Source organism: Corvus brachyrhynchos, unplaced genomic scaffold (assembly GCF_000691975.1).
Source record: "Corvus brachyrhynchos isolate BGI_N302 unplaced genomic scaffold, ASM69197v1 scaffold115, whole genome shotgun sequence".
NCBI lineage: Eukaryota > Metazoa > Chordata > Aves > Passeriformes > Corvidae > Corvus > Corvus brachyrhynchos.
In genome coordinates, this window is record NW_008239553.1 from 14,718,364 (window position 1) to 14,740,760 (window position 22,397).

The window sequence follows — 22,397 nt, forward strand, 5'->3', positions numbered from 1 at the left end:
AGCAGGAAAATAGTCCTAAGCAAAGAATGAGCATGAGCAGTTTTGCCTATAGTGACAAACTGGGCAAAAATATTCATAAAGCTGAGAACACATGCAGGTAGTAAAAGCAGGAGTTAAATGAGTGAAAATAAATGGAGCAACATTATTTACAAAGAAGAACACTACAAATTCTTAGAAACATAACTCAGGATAAATTTACAACATTAAGTAAGATTTCCATGGTAGAAAATGAAGGAAAATAAGACAAGAAGAGTGGTTGCAAGTAGTTGTACTGGCGACAGCCTGAAGTTTAAGAAGCAAAAACAAATCTATTTAAAAGACCCTTTTTAGAGGGAGAGAAAGAAACATGATGTCGTTTTTGGTTTTTTTGTTGCACAATTTTTGTTGTACAACTTAAAAGACTTAGAAGTATGGACTGCTATACAACTGTACAACTGTAGCAATAGGATCAGAAGGGGGAGATTTAAAGCACAGAGATAAATAGATTAACAGATACAGAAATATTTAACTCAGAAATATCTGAACTCCTAATACACACCAACTCGCGGAAGCAATTCAAGTTTTATATAACATTATTCTTTATTTTTACGCTTTTTTTTGAAAGGACTTGACTGACTAAAGAACTGCTGTATCATGAATTGCAGTACATTTCAGTGACAATAGACAAAATGTTCTAATTAATTTGAAAACAATGCAATGGAATACACACAGCTGTTCAAAAAGCACACAGAATCTGTGCCAGCTCCCTTAAAAAAGGCTTTCACTTATTTGATCTTAAGGCATTCTTAAGGAATTCCACTGACGTGATCTTAAGGCATTTCTTATCCTTTCTATACTTTTCTACAAATTAATGCACAACTCACTGAGATCAATTTCTACATTTACTCAGTTTTTAATTAACCACTGCTAAAGACTTCTCCCTAGAAATATCTTCCATTACTGTCTCGTATTTGGACATCTGTCCAATATGTTTGTTTACAAGTATTGGTCTGGTGAGTATTTTATAGGATATATCTGTACTGTACTGAATCAAGAGACAGAGATCTGTGATACAGTTAGCAGCATAACTATCATATATAAAGTTGGACTATTAAGGAAAAATTATTTTTATATCTCCACTTCATATGCTCTTTGTTATGTCACTAGAAACACAGGATAACCAGGAACAGAGATTCGATGAAACAACATGTATTAGAAGCATCTAAAGGAGAACTGGTTTTATGCCACATTAATCCCTGATAAACTGAAATGATTAATACAACTCTTAAAATAGTTTTTAAAAAGCACTTTTTATATTTATATTTGGCAACAGTGTAAATAATTGGGGGAAAAAAAAGAAAATCTAATTCATGCTATACCTGACAGTTCATACTGTAAAACTGAGATTACTTCCCATCTCATTTTTAACATCTGAACAGTAGAAGACCTCATTTTCAAGAAATATAGACAAGAATGCGTATCCACAAATAAATATGTGTATGAGCCACTCAATTATCTTGATTTTGAGCAGCAACTCAATACAAAAATAAACCCAAAAATATCTGTAAACTCATTGTGTAAATTTACATACATGTACTAGATCTTGAAAAAAAAAAAAAGCAAATACTCTCTTCTGGGTCTTTGTAACAGTATTTTGCTATTTAAGTATAACAGGGAGAACTACACCCAGTCTATGGAAGAAAACAGTTTCCCAGTCCTATGTGGAAATTTTTAGATAATGATTGGAGAGGTTTATCAGAACAAAAGTTAAGGAAGACTCAATAGGTAAGGCCTTTGTCACTCACAGAAATGAAGGACTTGCAACTAGCTGGAGAAAGAACCACACATACACAGACATATGTACATGTACACAAAGGCACATATACACTTATGCCCAGACACACCAGCACAAACACTATTTAGATGTACAGAATACAAGGCAGAACTTTCTTTACTAATGAACAACCTCAAAAATAAAAAAAATGTATTTCTATTAAAATAAGGGGAAACTCTTTCATTAATATTATTACTTTCAGGAAAAATAGCGAAGCAATAGACCTATTAACTAATGTTACCGCCATCACCTGGGGTCTAATATGGCAAACAACTTTGATATGCTTCATTACATTTGAACTGCTTTGGGCAGGTGTGGGACTTCCACCCCCATCCTCAACCACGTTCTCAGTTTCTGTTAGCAAGTGACTATTTAAATATTTCTAATGGAAGAAGGCAAAAGCTCTCTGCTCCAAGACCGAGACCACCTCATATTTGACTAATTCAGCAGCAGTGGGAACTTGTGAATAATTTCCAGAGAGGAGAGGACTTCATCAATTTATCATAGCAGTAAATTCCCAGTAGCTAGGAAAGGCTCAAATGAGAATGCTTTACACTCACTCATTAAGGGCCAGAGGGTTCTTTCTATATCCCACAGTATGTTATCTCAAAACAGGACAGGTTAGCGTATGTATTCTCACCTAATGCTGTATAATGTCAGCTACATTGATTTCTCGCATATTCACACTTTAGGAAGGGGTAACAAATAACCAATAGGGGAAAACCATCTAAACAAACAGGAAACTAAGACACAGCAGTATTGAATGTTACACATATGCAACAAGTGCTTTGCTTCTCCCTTCCATACCTAACACGCTGAATATCCAGAGCCAAATCCAGAAGGAAGCCACCAACTAGAAAAACAGATAAACAATTCCAAGCATTGTTACAAGAAAGAAAACACCAAAGACTTCATAACAAAGACATAACAACAGGGTAGCAGTGTAAGAAAAAAAAAAAAGTGTGTTTATATATTTATTTTTATTCATACTGAACTTACAAGTCAGGGAAAAATTCAGAACAGAAATTACGCTGTATAAATAACACCTTCCTTGAAATGCTGTCATTGCATGTAAAGGCTTCACACAAGCATTAGGACATACTTGAAATGAGTACTGAAGACATAATACTACAAGAACAGTGATAGTGTTGTTATCCTCTCTGGAATTTTTCTTTAGGTCTTTGTCATTCCCATTGCTGCCAAACTAATCAAATATAAGGAATGTTTTGGAAGAAGGTGATAGTAAAAAGTTTTCCATCAAATCTTGTAATTGTGCCCATAAGTTGCTGCTCCAGAGAAACAAATACAGATTTCATCATCATGCATTAAGAAGCTTCTTGACCTGTTATGTCAGGAGAGAACCTAGAAGTGAGGCACAAAACTGAACAATGACTTAAGACAAAAAAATCATAACCAACAAAATATCGAAGACAGACAGACATTTGTCTTTAAGGTAGCAAACAATAATTTAAGCAGACTTCTAAGAATTTATTCTCTTGCTCTTTCAAAAAATACTGTATGATATCTTTGAATCAAAAGACACCTAATCTTATTTTATACCTAACCAAGAGTTATCCCCAAGACCCTAAAATATCCCAGACAACTTCTCTCTAAAGACTCAAAAATAAAAGTACAGATATCAACATTTTCAAAGGAAGATTCAGCTGCACAAGCCTTGGAAATATTAAGTAACAATCCAAATTCCCAGAAAATATTTTGGTTTGGAGAAGATCCTAATTGATTAACAATTTCACTGTAAGAGTTGTTAAGGACTACTGTACTTTATGTTTGTAAGCATAAACAGTGTTTAGGCAGCAATAAAAGCTGTAAGAAATCAGTGCTGAAGGTGTGTCTTACTGTAGCGCTCAGTATCTAATAAATATTTCCTTTCTCAGTATATTAAGAAACCACAATTCATCCCTTCCCCACGAAGGTGAAGGAAGTTTTATGATGGAGAGGAGACAGCAGTAACAGACATGATTGTTTAGAGCAGAAGTAGCTAGAACTTCCAAGACACAAATCCCGCCCATTCTTTCCCCTGTAAAAGATTTCCTAGCACTACATGGAAGGAACGCTTCTGCATAGCCTCCCTTTTGCTATTTCCATTTTTGGCCCACACCTCTATTGAGCACTTCATTGTAATCATTGGAAAGAAGTGCAATAGAGGTACTCTAGCACGAGAATGTATCACAGCAGCAGAAATTGCCATCTCATGTAGCACACACAGGCTACCTATGAAAGGGCAAAGCTTCTTACTCCATCACTGAGGGTGACTGTTCAGTCAAGGCAACATCCTAAAAAGTGAAAGGATGAAGGATACTCATTGAAAGCTCCAGTCTTGGATTAAAGCACCTTTCCCTAAAGGCCGGGTAATCTGGTAAATTATGTACCTCTAAAAAGTGTAGTAGAGGGAAGGAATGTTGGAAAATATTTTTCCTTGTCATTATCCATCCCCCCCTCCATTAAATTCTCTGAGGCTTAAAAGTACTAATGACACTTCATCACACCTGAACAATTTACAGCAGCAGCCATCACCTTACTCCAACCTTTATTTCCCATCAATAAATTACCCCAGCCTCTCACAAATCAATCTTGTAATTTCTTACTTTGGGAACTTAGCATGTTTTATTTTAGTGACTTTTCCTTTTAAAGTTGAATCAACTCTAGAGGAGTCTGTTTATGGAACATTATTTGCGATAAATGCAAAGTAAAGACAGCACGGAAAGAGGAGGGAATACACACATTTAATAGCAGTTTTTCCATGCTAGTTACACAACAACACACTCTTAGTCATGCAGGGTAAAAATAAGGAGACACAAGATGAGACATGAAAAGGATGTTATCCTCTTCCCAAAAATTAATGCATGTACACTACTTGCTTAAAAGTCCAAATTAGTTGTCATACTAGATTTGTGTAAACCTTTAGGAAAGAATGGTGTGAAGGCTTTTTATAGAAAATTACACCAAGTGGAGGATATTTCACTAATTAACACCCCTTCCCAAAGAAATGCTTATCTCCTTTAAAGATAAGCTTCTTTTAAGTAGAGAAAAGACCCCAAACGTTTGCAGAGCCCTGACTTCAACATCTGTTGGTATTTCCTACACACAAGTGTGCTTCTGTGTGCATGTTTATCAGAAGAGGTCATCAGGGGCTTGCTTGGTTTATTCATCATTTTAAGGCACTCCTATTTGCAAAGCTTCTGTTAATGTCAGTGAAATCTAACCCAGACAGAAGTTTCAGAGGTCACATATTTGGCATGCTACATTTAGAAACCCAAGTACAAAGTTGATGAGGACGCTTCAAACACAGGGGATTACAGCGGAAATAGGTCTCCTTATACAAAACTGGCTATTGAGCAGATTCAGGGAAGAACACACTGAGACTGCATGATGCTATTAAAGCTCTTATTCTTGCTTTATTTTATCCACTGACTAAATCAATTCTGCCATTTGGCAAAGCCCAGCACAGAAATAACACTTTATTTTTAATACAACAGAAAAGAAATAGATGTGAGACACAAAATCATGTACTACATGACCTATAAAAAGCAGATACTTACAGTTCGTAGGAACTGTATTTCATCTTCCCCTCCTTCACCCCCTTCAGCCATGGCTCTTGAGGAGTCAGCTCTGCTGAGGCTGATCGCCTCCACCGTCAGCTCACTGCGCTCTGTACTGCTCCTCTCCTATCAGTATTAGCATATAGCTAATCCACAGCCATATAGGGAGCTCAGCTAACTCCACTGCACTGCAGACTGTCAGTCAACCCCCTCACTGCCAGAGCCAACTGCGCTGCTTTTCCAGCTCATAGCAAGCAATTCTCTCCCTTTTCTCTCTACCCTGGAGGCAAAACCCCCTACTGTTAAGGTATTGCAGGAAGCATTATATGCATCACTAGGTGTTGATTTTTTTCCCTCCAGATACTGTCTGGGCAGAACAGCAATAATGGTGAAGTGTTAATAAAAGCAGAGCCTGTGCTTCCATTTTCACAGATCAGGATAGCCAATTTTGCACTGAAATGTATCAAATTCAGCAATTCCGAACCTACTGATTATGCAGCAGAAAGATGTAAATCTGATGATCACAGGACAAGGTGATTTTGACAGCAGGTATTTTCAGCTTGCTTACAATAATTTCCATTTCTTGCTGCTCTGCATAAGCAGCTGCAAATCTGATTTCCAAGATGACTTCATGATCTGAACCAACTATGTGTAGTTATTTGTGCTATCCCTTTACATGGTATTTATACCTATATCCCAAGGACTTCAAGGGCTTTATATGTACCTTTTCAGAACTGCACCTGAATATTTATAGAAGATGGTACATATTTACTTCAGAATCCATAAAACACAGTTATGTTAAAATAAAACCTAAAATAACTTTAAATTCTAGTTCACTATTGAAGAAATTTGTAATTAATGAAAATTGCTATTTATTACTTCAATATGAGCAAACAAGCAAGGGAAAAAATAGATCAACACTAGAATAAAATTTAATTAAGTGAAGGGAGAAAAACAAAAAGGGCACAAGGAAACAGATGAAAGCACCAAGGAGACTCTAGCCAGCCAATTCACTGCATGATCGTGAATCTTGTGATAAGATTGCAACCACAGCTTACCCCTACATTCAACCCCTGAGAAGAATTACCCAAACTTTGCGCAGTCCCTATTTAACTTGATATATTCCCTCACAGACTACCACATGCATACAGTCTTTTTCTCAATAAGAACACATACTATTTACATAGGCATAATAAGGGAAAAATATCTTTCCTGGGGTCACAAGGACAAGTGTAGCACACTGAAAACTGAAACTAGATACTCTGTGCCCACAAGTTAATAATTTCTAAACAACTGTCCTCTGGACATGGAACCCAATGCACACTGCCCTTCCACCCCCCAAATTAATAATATTCTGATTTTGCACTAATTAAAATAAGCATAGTGACAAGCCAGACAATGAGATGCCCAAGATTTTCTCTCCTCGATATGCAGAACTCTTTGAAAAATGTTTTATTACACTCTCTCTTATTACCCTGAGAAAATCCTTCCAAAAAATAACGCCAATCACATTACTCAGCAACAGGCAATTTCAGGTCAAAAGCAACTCAGAAGCCTTAGCTGATATAGTCATACGGCCTCTCCTTGCCAGTCCATCCACTCCCTTTTCCCCACCTCACAGTTTTTGTTGGTTGCTGTGAGGAAGCAAAAGAGCTTTGTGCAAGGCAAAGGCAATGTGGCAGAAAAATACTTCTCTGAAGTGCCAGAAAACTGATAATGGTTGGCATTTGAACATCCATTTTTGTGTTTGGGTGTTTTTGTGGGTGTTTATTTTAACTCCAGTCATTTTTGGACAGACGTTTTATCTCTTTCCTCATCAATAAAAAGAACATACCATAACAGATCTTCCTTATGGAATATCGTTATTCCAGAAAAAAAATAAAACCTGAGAAGTGGGGAAAATTTCCCCAAAGACAAAGCATGCCACTCAGTGATTTTACTAAAAAGACTAGGCAGTGAGGCCTACTATGACACATGCCTATCCATACATTTATACTCTTTTCTTATTTTGCATTCTAGTGGAAGGTTTCCTTGGCTGGAGTAGGGGAAGACAGGGGTGTTGGAACTAGATGATTTTTAAGGACCCTTTCAACCCAAACCATTCTATGATTCCATTACACTCACAATGGATTTGATACAGATACTGCATGCCAAAACTTACACATCTAAGGACAGCTCTTCTGTAGCATCTTAAATGAAACAACCTTTCAAGCATACTACTTTACTTTGAAAGATTATAAGCAAGAAATGCCAAAAAAACTGAGAAAATAAGCACAAGTGCTGTATTTCCTTCACAAATAGAAATGTCATTTAGTATATATGCTGGCCAAATTTTATTTCAGTTATGCAATAAGATTTCCAGAAAATAAGTTCTGAACATGCAAAGCTGAGGTTAATCCATCTGAATCAAATGAAAAGGGGGAAAAAATATACCTTTTCAAGTGTTTTCCTCATATATTGGAGTATTCCATTAAAATGCTTCCTATGAAATGGAGAAAATCTAGAGTAAAATAATATATCAGTTAATATAGATAACTATAAATATCTATGTCTGCAACTCCTATTAAGGCAGATGGAGAGGTTAGTAGTTTTTCTTCCTTTAAGCAGACATCAACATGCTAGGATATTTCTTTACATTTTTTAAAAAACTGACAAAGCATATGAAAAAAAGGAATATTGGGAATACCTTGAACATTGTAACAGAGATTAAATAAAATTCTGATTCATGTCAAACCAGTAGGTTTGGGCTTCTGTTTGTAAGTTCCTCTATTGTTTAATATTCAGCTTTACTAAGTATACCATGCATTGTTTTGGAAAACAATATCCTGCCATGATAAGCAAAATATTTTCATTAGACTGCCTCTTTTTAAAATTGTCAAGTGTAAAGCAAAACCATTGCATAGCACTTTTGTTCCCTAGAGATTTTTTCTGCTGTATGTTTAAGGAGAAAATTATTCACCTACTACACCATAATGAGATCCACATCTCCTAAAGACATGTTTTCTGTCTAGGACTTCCCCATTGCTCCAAGCTTGAGATTTGGCTGTAATGATCACATTTCACACACAGTGTATATATGTATATAGATCTAAGTGTAGATGTATATAGAGGTATGTATTACAGCCACTCATCTTTACTGGATATGATTGTAAAGTGCAGCATTCCACTGTGAAAGTCACACAGGTCAAATAATCTGAACTGGGACCACTCTTGTGTTTTATGATATTCTATTCATCCCAATCAATCCTCAATCTGTAATTTAGTGCTTTTGCTGCTAAACACACTCTGGACAGAGCTCATGGTATTTTAAAGCTATCACAAGAGCTTGTCTACAAATACAATTGAAGGAAAACTTCCTTTCAGTTTTCATTACAAGCATACAGCCTGGTTAGTTTTCAACATAAACTCTCCCCTCTCAATAAGCGATAAAGACTGATTGGCTCTTCACATGAGTCCTTGATTGTAGGATAGAATTTTTATAGTAGCAGTAGCCTGGCAATAAAATAATAAGATGGATATCACGAAATAGAATAAACAATCATCATGCTGTAAAAAATGAGTATCTGAACAATCTGTAAACAAATTTTGTTGTGTGTATTTTACCTTTATGAAGATTGGCTTAACACCTCCAATCAAAGATCAATCAAATACCAAGTAGAAGGTATTTACAAAACCTGCAGTGGTAATACATGCATGCTGACGTTTTAAAAAGCACAGGTAATACCAGTTACCAAAGAGTCTGCTAGATGAGGAATCAAAATTTTTTCTCCACTGAAAATTAAAGGCCTTAGTGCTAATAGTTAGGTGCTGCTTAAAAGACTGTCCTATCTCTGCATTCTTTATGTGCCTCTTAAGTACTAAGGGCATGCACAAATACAGGTTTTAAAATGCCATTAAAAGAAACAAATTGTTTTCTTTACAAAAACTTCACAAAAGTATTCAAGTTCATTATGTTGGCTACCTTCAGCAGCCAGCTCCTTGATCAGTTCATGAATGTTAGGCATTTAAACAGGTGAACATTTCATTCAGTGTAGAGAAACTACTTCTGTGAATATCCAATGAAAAAGTTCTTTGTTTGTTTCTGGGCGTATTTGTTGTCATTTTGTTTTGTTATTTGGGTTTTTCTGGGATTTTTTTGTTGTGGCTGTTTGGGTTTTCTTTTTAATTTAGTCTAGAGGAATTGCATTTAATTTTCATGTTTAAAATGTAGGATCTTGGTCAAGTTGAGGAAAACCCTCATCAGAAGATTACCACTTTGAGAATTTAGAAAGACAGTGATTTTATTTACACATATTTCCATATTTTTTCTTCCTGTATTTTAAAAATTTGTTTTTCTGTGTTTTATGCTCATCCTATGTCACTGCTTTGTTATATTTCACAAAGTTGTATTTTGTTTTTAAAAGTTGAGGAAATCTTTGATGCCATTTCTACATGAAAGCATAAAGTGTACTAAATACATTACATTAAATAATGTTTCAGAAATCATAGCATAGTGTCAGTACTGCTTATAACGCTTTATTCAGTGGCTTTCTAAGCAAATTCAGCACTACTTAACACTAGTGAGGAAAGAACAGAACCTCAGAACAGAGGCTCAAAACCTCATTCACCAATGATCAAACCTTTATGTTAGATTGCCATCTGGTGGTAAAAGCTTAAAAACGTCTGGGACTAGGTAAGCGTAACAGTTCATATTATTTTAGCCTAAGATATTGGGAGTCTTATTTCCAATTTTACTATAGATTACGCAATACATTTGTCCACAGTGGACCAACTTCCCTTCTCAAGCAGGGCCATCCTAGAGCACATGGCACGAGATTGTGTCCAGACAGTTCCTTAATATCTTCAGTGAGGGAGACTCCACAGCCTCTCTGGGCAATCTGTCCAGTGCTCAGTCACCTGAACAGTAAAGAAGTTCTTCCTCGTGTTCAGGTGTAACTTCCTGTGCATCAGTTTCTGCCCACTGCCTCTTGTCCTACTGCTTGGCACCACCAAGAAGAGCCCCTCTCTGTTGCCTCTTCTTGAGGCTGAGCAGGCCCAGCTCCCTCAGCCTTTCCTTGTAAGAGAGATGTTCCAGTCCCCTCATCATCTTCACAGTCCTTCACTGGACCTGTTCCAGGAACTCCATGCCTCTCTTGGAGCCCAGAACGGGACACAGCACTCCAGGTCAGGCCTCACCAGGGCTGAGTAGAGGGACAGGATCACCTCCCTTAACCTGCTGGCCATGCCCTTCCTAATGCAGCTCAGGATCCCATTGCCCTTCTTGGCCACAAGGGCACTGCTGGCTCATGGACAGTTTGTTGTCCACCAGCACCCCCAGGTCCTTCTCCACAGAGCTGCTTCCCAGCAGGTCAGCCCCCAGTCTGTGGTGGTCCATGGGGTTATTCCTCCCCAGGTGCAGGCCCCTGCACTTGGCTTTGTTGGATTTCAGACAGTTCTTCTCTGCCCATCTCTCCAGACTGCTGAGGCCCTTCTGCAGGGCTGCACAGCACTCTGGGGTATCAGCCACTCCTCCTAGCTTTGTGTCATCAGTGAACTTGCTAAGGAGGCATCTCCCCTTCATCCAAGAAATCAATGAATTAAGGTAAAGAATTCTGGACCTAATAGTGAACCTTGGGGAACACCACTAGTGACAAGTTCACAAAAAGAGCCTCTGCCACTCATTATAACCCTCTGGGATCTGCTGTTCATCCAGTTCTCAATCCACCTCACTGTCCACTCATCCAGTACACATTTTCTGAGCTTGCCTGTGAGGGACAGTGTCGAAAGCCTTGCTGAAGTTGAAGTAGACAACATTCACTGCTCTTCCCTCATCCATCCAGGCAGTTGTTTCATCATAGAAGGCAATCAGATTGGTCAAGCGTCAATCTTTAGTGAAACCATGCTGAGTATTTCTGATCACCTATTTGTCATCCACATGGATAGAGATGGCCTCCAGAATGAGGTGCTCTGTCATGTTTCCAGGGACTGAGGTGAGGTGGACTTTCCGATAATTCTCTGGGTCATCTTTCTTGCCTTTCTGAAGACTGGGGTGAAATTTGCTGTCTTACAATCCTCAGGAACCTCTACTAATCAACACAGCCTTTCAAAGATGATCATGAGCAGCTAGCTATTGTATCTGCCAGCTCTCTCAGCACTTGTGGATACATCCCATCAGGACTTGTGGATGTCAATTTTGTCTAGGTGTCTTTCTTGGCCATGGGAGTCTTCCTTCCAGCATTCCTTTACCCTGCTCTCCTGGGCCAGAGATTCCTGAGGGTTGGCCTTGTTAGTAAAGACCAATGCAAAGAAGGCATTCAGTAACTATGCCTTTTCTGTGCCCTGTTACCAGCATCCTCCACATTATCCTTAGTTTTCCTTTTGTTACTGATATATTTCTTCTTGTTGTCATTGACATCCTTGGCCAGACTTAATTCCAGATGGGCCTTTGTCTTTCCTTTGTCATTTTAGCTTACTCTGACAACCTTTCTGCACTCATTCCAAGCGGCCTGACCCTGCTTCCATCTCCTATGTATTTCCTGCTTACACTTGAGTAATGACAGGACTTCATTCTTTATTCTTCCACACAGGTCTTTTGCTCCCTTTGCCCCATTTTTTGCCCATTGGGATGCATCACTCTTGAGCCTGGCAGAAGTGATCCTCAAATATCAACCAGGTCTCTTGGACCCCTCTTCCCTGCAGAGCCTGTTCCTATGGGATTCTACCAACAAGATCCCTGAAGAGGCACTAAAGTTAAAGTTAGCTCTCCTGAAATCTGTGGTTGCAACCTTACTTGTTGCCCTGCTGCCTCCTCACCCAACACCGAACTCCACAGACTCATGGCCACTTCAGCCAAGACTGTCCTCAACCTTCCCATCTCCAAAGAGGCCTTCTCTGGTTGTCAGCATAAGCACACCATTCCTTGTGGGATCCTCCACTACCTGAGACAGGAAGTTGTCACCAGTACTTTTCATGAACCTCCTGGACTGTGCCTCACTGTGTTGCTTCTCCAGCAGATGTAAGAGTAGGCAAAGACCCCCACAAGAATCAGTGCCTGTGACTTTGAGGCTGCTTCTGGCTCCCTGTAGAATGTGTCATCCACTTCCTCCTTCTAACAGAGGTTAGGCATTTTGGTTAAGCAGAGTAAGAATTTAACTGATTAGAGTAATAAGAAATGCTGGCTTTGTGTCTTATAACAGTTGCATGGTATAGGGAGATTATCTCTGGGAAACCAAAACCATTCCTGGTTTTAAAATGACACCAATACTAAATTTCATGTTTCTGCTTCATATTATTACATATGATACGGACACACTTGTATTTTTAAGCTTGCTTTATTCTTGAAATATCTGTCATATATTCCCAAATCTTATCCATCTGTCACAGGTGAAGCATAACCGTTTCAGCATAATTTTCTATAAGCACATGAGCATAGATTGTTTTGATGACCAGTTAGGAAATTTTAATGAGTGATTTTCAAGGTTTTGAACAAAGTTCACTGAAACTAAATTATAATTTCACAGAAGTGCCTAAGGCAACATACTATGAAGAAGCTGGAGTTTGTACAAAGAAAATTTCAGCCCATCTGCCAACAGAGAACTGCATTAATTCAGTTTGTATTTGATAAAAGCGTGACCAGCCATTTCCAAAGAACTGAGACGGAAAAAATTCTGTACTAGAAGTGCTGAGTAGCTGCCTCCCCTAATATAGAGTGATATAGAGTACTGACATAAGCCAAGTGATAAATTCTCAAACAATAATACGACAGAATTAAAACTTACCATGGAGTTAGTGTTTCTCTTGCATCTACTATGCAATTCAAGAATTATCACCAGAAAATGCCATGATTGTTTCAGCTAATTATAGAGCTGCAACTATAAAAATAGTATTAATTTCTGTACAAATCTAAAGGCTTTCTAAATGTTAACTTCCTTCAAGACCATTGTAATAGCTGTCAATAAAATTACTATAGCTTTTCTAATCCGAACAGCTGAATATTAACAGATTGCATATATGCAGTGTTTTGTATTCAGGTAGGTTGTTCCATTGTGATTGGTAAAATACATCTCCCTACACTGGTTTTGGATTGTCTCTGAGAAAATTGTTCAAGCACTTTTCATTAGATTTACTTTAGTTTATGATTTACCTTTCTTTTCTCAGAACTTTTATGCATAAATATTTAATTACTTTATATAAAATTGTTATATAAAATTAATCCACATTTTTAAACTCCATGGACTATTTCTATATTCATTCCTCTTCTAAATAGAATTAAAAGCATGTCAATACACACTCTGCCTTAGAGAAAATTACTTATGGTAATTTATTGAAAATATTTAACTTCTTTAATCATTTCATATTTTCTACTGATATGACTCTACATAAAGCCAGTTCAGTTTGAGATCTTATAGTAGCATAGAAAGAAATAGAGCCTAAGAAAAGTGTACTTTCTATTGCAAGTAATTTTTAGTATATCACAAATTAATCCCAGTCAAATACAGTTCCAGAAAAAGTGCTCAGAAGAAAGGACAATTGTGACTGGAATCAGAGAAACTTGCAGTGTAAGTTGATAGCATCCTACTTCCCAACATTAACACTTACACTGGAGGAGACCCACATTGGAGCAGGTGGATGCCTGAGAGGAGGCTGTGATCCCATGGGAGGCCTGGAGTGCTGGAACAGGTCCCTGGCAGGGACCTGCAGACCCATGGAGGGAGGAGTCCACACTCCTCCACAGGGAGCAGGTTCCCTGGTAGGACTTGTGACCCTGTGAGGGACTCAGGCTGGGGCAGGCTGTGCCTGAGGGACTGCACCCCATGGAAAAGTGAGCCCCATTGAAGCAATTTGTGAAGAACTGCTTCCTGTGGGAGCAATGTTGGAGGAGTTCATGGAGGACTGTCTCCTGTGGGGGGACCCCACGCTGCAGCAGGGGAAGGACTCCTCTCCCTGGGCAGTGGCAGAAACAACAGGTGATGAACTCACCAGAACCTCCATTCCCTCTCTCCCTGCATCACTGGAGGAGGAGGTAGAGCCGGGAAGGAGGGAGGGCTGAGGGAAAGGTGTTTACAAGGTCTTTTTTCACTTCTTATTATCCTGCTCTGATTTTTTAGTAATAAATTCAATTAATATCTCTAATTGTAGCATCTTTTGCCCATGACAGTATTTGATGAGTGATCTCTCTCTGTCTGTGTCTCAACTCAGAAAACTTTTGCTATACTTTCTCTCCCCTGAGCAAGGTATGGATAGAGACGCTTTGGTGAGTGTCTGGCATGCAGCCACGGTCAACCCACTACAGTTACATTAACACAAGCCATACTCGATAAATTGTTTTAAATTTAGAGAGGTGACTTCTTATGTTTCTAAGTCCACCATAATTGCAAACAATCATGCAACAGATACACAAGCCCAAAATAACATCTCTCTCTATATATACATATAGATATACAGATACACTCAGTAAGCACAGCATCTCCTGTAACAAATGACAACCTTGATAACATTAGTAAAATTTAAAATTCAATAAATGTGATAATAGAATTCTTACTGTTTAGATTATATTTATATTCTGTGAATTTATGGATTTGGGTGATAATAAACTAGTACTGACGGATCATGACTACTGACCATGGCAACTGATGCATAAAATATTAAAGGAGATTATATGAAAAAATTGTCAGCAACTAAAAAAATTCATAATTAGCATATTTGAGAAAGAAACAACTTGCAAGAGTGCCTTCCCAGTGTTAATTCACATACAGCAGATACTAAAATCAATATTGAAAGGCAGGCCACAGTGACATACCAAATTCCATTATTACAGAGTCTGATCAATTCACTTTTCTATAATCAGGTCCCAAAGTGAATTAGAATCACTCATATGTAATTTTAAAGTAAAAAATGTCTGCAAATGACACTTTACAAACTTGGCTAAATGGTTCTTTAGGAGTGTCACAGAAAGGGATTAACAGTCAAAACCAATTTTGACTACACTGTATATTAAACTCCATTCTGAATATTACTACACAATCAAAATTGCCTTATATATCATCCTGGTATTACAGTTTTACAGAGTATAAATGTCCATAAACTTACTCTAGCTTATTACACATGCAGTAATTAGACTGTGTATCACATAAACAGGTATCATTTCTAGGGATACCAAGTACACAACCATACCTATTCAAACCATAATGACCTTCATCTTACCAGTTCTAGTTAGACCTAAGTTAAATTGGACAGCCAAGTTAATTCAAAATTTATATAAACATTTATATTAGACTTGCAAATAAAATTAGAAAGTTACATAAGGACTGCCAAGTCTATGTAAAGAGGCATTCCAGCCCTTTTCTGGCATTGTCCATTCGTGAATAGTTCAGCAACATATAAGTAATAGAGCAAATCTGCTGTAATAGTCTAAAAAAATCTTCCACTTTCTGCAAAACTACAAATATGGGATTTCAAAATCCCATTGTATTTGAACAGTTGAATGTAGTAACTGCAAATCAGTTGTAGAAAACAGCCTTTTAAAAAATTAATTTGGCATAACTTATAAGATAAAGATGTAAAAAAAGTAAAAATTGAACCGAATTTATATTTCATTCAATAAAGAATTCCAACTTCTACTTTTTAAGACATTAAATTTAAAAAAACCGACATATTTTTCCTAACTTCTCAATGACTAAAAACCAAGAAGCCTAAAAAGTTTCTCCCATAAAATGACTTGTGCTGTACTGAGTGCCCCTTGGTGTAGTACAAACTTACTGATACGTATTGGTCTTTGCTTTAGAAGTAGCCATTCTCACTTCTTCTTTATGCATATTCTTATTTATTTACCTCTTTGTTTACTCAGTTTTACTTTCAAGTTTTTTTGTCAATTTTATACAGCTTTAAATAGGCAATTTAATATCCAAATATAAGACTTTTGTCACACTTGTTAATCAAATGTTTTTTCTCAACTGTAGCATAGACATCATGAATGTATTAATCTTACCTGTGTTGCAGCCAATGAAAATGTGCTGGAGATGCTTTAATTAACTTTTGTAACAAGATTCTGAAAGAATTAGGTATGATCTCTTAGGAAAAGGTAGAAACCAATTATGGGACTAACTCTTCCAAATATTCCCAAGATAAAGGAGCCTAAATCTGAAAAAAACCCAATAAAAATGCAATTTTAAAAATCTGCTTTCAGATTCTACTTTGGATTAATTTAGGCTCAAGAGCTCTTCTAGAAATGTGTCATTTAATTATTTGCTTTCATCTACTGGATGTGAGAAAAGGAATATATTTACTTTGATCAAAGAGCTATTGCTCTCTAGATAAAGCAGTCCTAGAAGCCCCCAAGCTTAAGTAAGAACAGGTATTGGCCCAGACAGAGATAGAGAAAATTGTGATCACTTAGATGGTCTAACTAGTTTTAACAAAGAAAACTGTTCCAAAATTATGGCAAGTCATTTAATAAAGATGTAAAATTAAAAAATAGGGTAAGGATATGTTTTTCAGTGCTGGTTCAATTAGTGTGCTGTTCTCAACTTGACCACAGAATGTTTTCAGATCCACTATACTGGATTGCATTTTAAAAAAAAAGGTCAAACAAAGAGGTCAAAACCAATGCCAGAACCGGATTTTCTAGATTAAAAAATCTAAAGATTTAGGCAAAGGAAAGAAAGAGATCTCCAAATCCTTTTATTGCTCAATAGCTAGAATGAAATCAGTCTATTTTCTCAGAGCGACATCTATCATTATGTCATCCCTAGCAAAATTCACAGTCTGATCCCCATTTAATTTTAAACCAGAATGTTGAAACACCTTCATGTTGTTTTGGATCATGCTCCCAATACTATCCAGTTTCATATAAGGTTCCACAAAATTCCGCAGTCAGTGATTAATTCAATCATTCAAAATATTTAAAATATCTCCAAAGTTTATTCCTATTTCTTAATTCTTAGTGTAAGTGGATATACCAAAAAACTATTTTAAAATAATTTAATAATTACTTAGGAATGAAATATTCTTACCTAACTTTACAATACTAGTAGCTAAATCTGGCGAATGAAAGAATAAAACCCCAAAACAACCAAGAAGCTGTTTTCTACATAGTACAGACAAACTTTGCTTTCCACCCCACCTTCTAATCGTTGCATTTCTGGAGACCCCGAGCTCTGCTCGACTGCAGCTTTTGTTTCAGGACGGCATGCACCTTCCCTCTGCTACCTTTTCCTGTTCATTTCTATTTCTCTTCATTATACCACATAGTGCTCTTACATAACCCTCGAGGAAGCCAGTTTTAAGAAGTTTATATATGCAAGCTTTTGCTCGTTTTTAAGCTTCAATGGCTGAACCTTGTTCTGCTTTTTTAAGACCCCTCTCACCACCAGCAGATCGTGTGCTGAGTTACGAGCAAACCTAAACTGGTTTTGCAGTGGTCGTGCAGAGGGGACCCTGGTACTCCTGTTAACTGAAGGGCAACGAGATTTGGGGACATCCTGTCTTCCCCTTCCTTCCAGGAAAGCGGAATCATCCCAGTTCCCGGATCGAGCATGCAGCGGTCACCTCTACGCCACCATGGCCGGGCTCGGAGCGAGAGCGCAGCCCTTTCCCGGGCCAGGCGGCGGGGAAGCCGGGGGAGCCCCGAGTCCCGCTCGCTCCTGGCTCCCCCGCCACCGGGAGGCGTCGGCCCGGGAGGACTTGGGAGGCACAGAGCGCCTCGATCTACCCAGCGGAGCCAAGGCTGCGAGTGGGGACTGCCCTGGCCACGGGCGGGTCCGAACGGGTCCGCCAAGGAATGCTCGAGAAGCACGTGCTCGAACAGATTTGCTTAGGTTTGCCACGTCTCTGTGTTGTTACAGCGTTGGTCTTGGCGACTTAGTCCTGACTGCACAGAGAAATGCTGCTGTTCACAACGCCGCTGTCCTGGGCGGTCAGAGGTCCAGCAGCAGTGCCGGCAGTGCCGTTCTGCGGGCGGTCCCGGGATGAGGAGTCAGGCAGCCCTGCAGCTGCTGAGGGCCAGGCTGCTCTGGGGCACTGTGACTGCACAGGAGGTAGCTTGACCTGCCATCTACAAATGCTTAATAAATAAAACAACCCCAAAAAACCAATGAATTCTTTGTTACTTAACTTTTGTAAGCATAGTTAAATGCCACCTGCCCCACTGAGTTGCCTAAGGGAACAGAGGAAGCAAATCTGGTGTAGCGGATACTGTATTGCCCTCAGTGGCAGTGAGTGCTGCCTCCCTTCTCTCAAACTTGCTTCAGTCTCCTGAGCCCTGCATTGACAAGTTCAAAAACACTGCAGGCTGAAATGAGAAATCGATGGCAAATAGTATTTAATCTTTGAAATGCCACAAACTTTTACCTAAACTCAAATGAATCAGCTCTGCAGCCAAAGAAAGTTTATGGCTTTGGCAGATGAAATGAAGGCAGCTGCTGCAATCTGTAACAACTGTAAGAGGCTGAAAAGATAAAGCTGATCACCTACTAGGGATGCAGGACTTGCCTTTATCTCCCTATAGCAATTAATTGTATGTATTTTTTTCTGTCAGCATACAGTGTATAGCAATGGAAAGTTATTACTTCTGAAGATCTGTCCAAACAGCTTTAAAAAATGCAAAGAAAGTTCAATCAAAATTTAGAATCTTCTCACCCCTCAACTTAAATTATAACAAGCCTTACCATATTTTCATGTAGTATTTGAGTAACTGAGTGACTTGGATTGAGGAATTAATTTTATAGCTTTGTGTTTACCTTTATAGCTCCTCAGTACTTAAACTAGCAGGTACTGAAGCTTCATGTAGTTCTGAAAACCACTACGGAGTTAATTTTGTGGTTTTCATTAATTATGTGTGAGTCATTATGCTGTATAGTGTGGGCAGAATATCTTTTCTTCCCTAGAGAGTGTTTCCAACAAATACTTCTAATAGAAATACAAAAAAATAATGTATCCCAAGTGTAAACTAAATATGGCTTCACAAAGGAAGGGAGTTACAATGAAATTCAAGAAACCTTTGATTAATGTTATTAATGCCTTTTCAAAAAAACCCTATTGTGTCCAACTGTCCTAGCAAACTCTTAAAAAATGAAATTAAATTAATTATTTTGGGTTACTATTTAAAGTATGGTCAGTGTTTAAAAACTTGCTGTGAAAGAGCAATAAGAGTTGAGAAAGGAGAATCAGCAGTTTTCTTCATGAGCAAAAATAAAACAAATAATAAATAAGGATAATGCTTCGCATAGATGTTACACAGTAATTGTTCTTGAGTTAATGAAAGTAATGGCTAAATACTGTGAACTGTCATGTTGGATTTACTTCAACTTGCACTCAAAGAAAGTGCCACACAGTATTGGTCCTAATGTTTTTAATTTTTCCTTTTACAAAAATATATGTTCAAAAGAGTTGTAGTCACAAAAATGTGAACACTAATTGCTTCTTGACCTGAATATGCATATATCTTTACATTTACAAACATCTAGGATTTTTTGGCACATTCTCATAGTTAAATATGTGAGCTCATGTATACCTGACCCTGTGAATTTGGGCATTAAGATCTCTATGTCTTTTTCTAATATATCAAAATTTTAGTATTTGCTGGGTTTTTTTATTACCCTCATGCTAGATTTATACCTATTTCAGTCTTAGCATGATCATGTTTCTTTAGTCGAGGGCCTAAGATTAATTTTTCTTTCATTTCCCCATTTCTAAATTAATATCCCTGTTTCTAGATTTATATTGCATGAGAATTTCAAACTTATTTTTATAGAAGATTAAAGTTTTTAGCCGCTTTTACGGCAGGAATATCCTTCCTCCCAATCTAAAAGCAATTCAAAAAATCTGCTGTAGCACCATCAAATTACTTTTTTAGACTACAATATTTTTCAAATATTATCAATTACTTTAACATTCTTAGGTCGGCACCCTGGTTTTTCCAAAGATACTTGAATAAGTGTTATTTGAAAATGCTTCAGTTTCAATTACCATTTTGTCTGAGATTTGTGTTAAGAATAAAAGTACATCTCTATTTGTAGGACTTATATATTGGTGGCCAGTTGCACTGAAACTTTCGTAGCTTAGAGGAGAATAAAGACATGTGGAGTAATTATTTAAAAAGAAGAATATAATTATTTTAACATAATTTAATACTACAGCTACCTGTTAAGAAATTCCATTTTACACTAACAAATTGAGAAAATGTAGATAGCTGCATGAGTCATCATATCTGAATCTATATATGGTTGTGTTTCTATTTCTCTGTTTTGCTTTCTCTCATAATCTTTACCTGCCCTGATTTCTTGAAGTTGTCAACTTTGACCCCAGAATGCTGATTTGTAGCAGTAGTTGACAGAACAAGCAGAATTGCTTCTCTTTAGCTTCCAGACAATGCAGGAGATAAAGTCAGAGACTGACTGTTATTATGCTGTTCAGACAGAGATAACACCACCTGCCTAGCATTGTTTTTGTCACATGTCTAAGTTCTTCCAAGGTCATGAATCATTAGAATATTAAAAGAAAAAGAAACCTCATTTCTACCTACAGTAGAAATTTATTAACAAACCTTTCTGACAATGAATGAAAGAATTCAGTAACATTTACATCTCTGTAGTTCTAGTTGCATCACATATACCATCCAATAGATCACTTAAGTAAGAGACACTGTGGTAGAATACCCTCTTTCTAACAGGTTTAGGGGCTGAGTAGTACACCATCTGCACTTGTTTCCTGCTTGGGCTCTGGTTGAGCTTATACAGTTAGTTTTAATCCATAAAATACTAAATGACTAAGACCTAGGTATTTGTGGTCACCTCTTGCTCAGTGCTACTAGAATTCTACGCATCATATTTTATATATTACAAGGCTATTGGAAGGTTCTTTCACTTTCCATAATTTACCTGTGTAACTTCTCTTTTTAATATATGGGACAAGTATGTAAAAGATCTAAAAACCAAATTGGAATATTCTGCTGCATTAAAAGTTATTAAAAGAAATTGCAGATGAAGTTATACTTCTAATTTGAAATTTTAAAAAAAAAATTACATGTGAATTTGAATGAGCATATGCAAATCTTAAATTACATAAAGGTTTATGTACTATTACAGCCATTTAAATAACATTTTTGATATCTTACATTATCTTAATTTGTTCTAATTTACATTTCTTCCATAAATAATTTGACGGCTTTACCTGAATTTTCATAAAATATGTTTGGTTTGGGTTTTTTCCCCAAAACTTTGTTTTCTGGACACATTTCTCTTTCTTAATACACGTAAGTATTATCAAAACTGCATTTAAATTATCTTGACAGTGTTTTTCTGGGCAAAGTGTCACATTAAAAACATTCTTTCCCCTTTACCACCACTCCCAGAAATCTGTACATGCATCATAGATCTTTCAGCAGTTTTCTTTTAAAAGCTTTTGGCAAAATACCAAGCAGGCTGGGAGTGGTTTCTAATGGGAAAACATGAAAAATGTACATTATTCAACTCATATATTAAATTTGGCAAACGAGATTAAAATTCATATTAATATTCACAAACATACCGAATTAGGATGAATATGAAGTTAAAAGGCTGTCAGAAATAAGGTCAGTGCAACATCTGATGTGGAAAAGTGTGAATACATTCTTTGTGGTTTGAAAGTGGCTTGGTAATTTATAAAGTTAAAACCTAATGGTAATTTGTAGTTCAATGAAACTACAAAATAGCTTGATCTGAAGCTTCATAACCATGAACAACATAATGTCATGAAGCAGTTATAAAGTGTATTTTTCTTTTTTCTTTCCTGTATTTACAGACCATTGATCAGCATTATTTCCAGAACCTTGCACCAATTCAACCTTCAAACGTGCCACAGTTCAACTTCACATATTCAACCACATCTTCCGCTCCAAATTTTTTTGTCATGAATATTTGTCAGTTTTGAATACATCTCTTTGAAGCAGGTGTATTGTTGTTTGAGTAGCTCTATTACAGGTCTTCCACAGTAAATTTGAAGGTAATGCAACCCCTTGTTGAGAACTAATTCTGTGAGGATGAAAAATTTCAATTTGAATTCTTACGTTG

At 37.2% G+C, this 22,397-nt stretch overlaps 1 protein-coding gene across 18 annotated transcripts in view; it reads right to left on the reverse strand.

The window, feature by feature from the left end:
• Nucleotides 1-5,525, reverse strand: part of RYR3 (ryanodine receptor 3) — a 204,435-nt gene extending 198,910 nt beyond the window's left edge. For 10 of the 18 annotated variants that reach the window (XM_017741947.1, XM_017741946.1, XM_017741944.1 and 7 more), the window contains exon 1: nt 5,374-5,524. In XM_017741947.1, coding sequence (XP_017597436.1) covers nt 5,374-5,424 — 51 coding nt within the window. In that variant the 5' untranslated portion in view covers nt 5,425-5,524. Of the gene's footprint in view, nt 1-5,373 lie in introns of all 18 variants that reach the window. The other 8 variants (XM_017741942.1, XM_017741945.1, XM_017741940.1 and 5 more) reach the window with 1 other exon arrangement.
• Nucleotides 5,526-22,397: the final 16,872 nt, after the last annotated feature.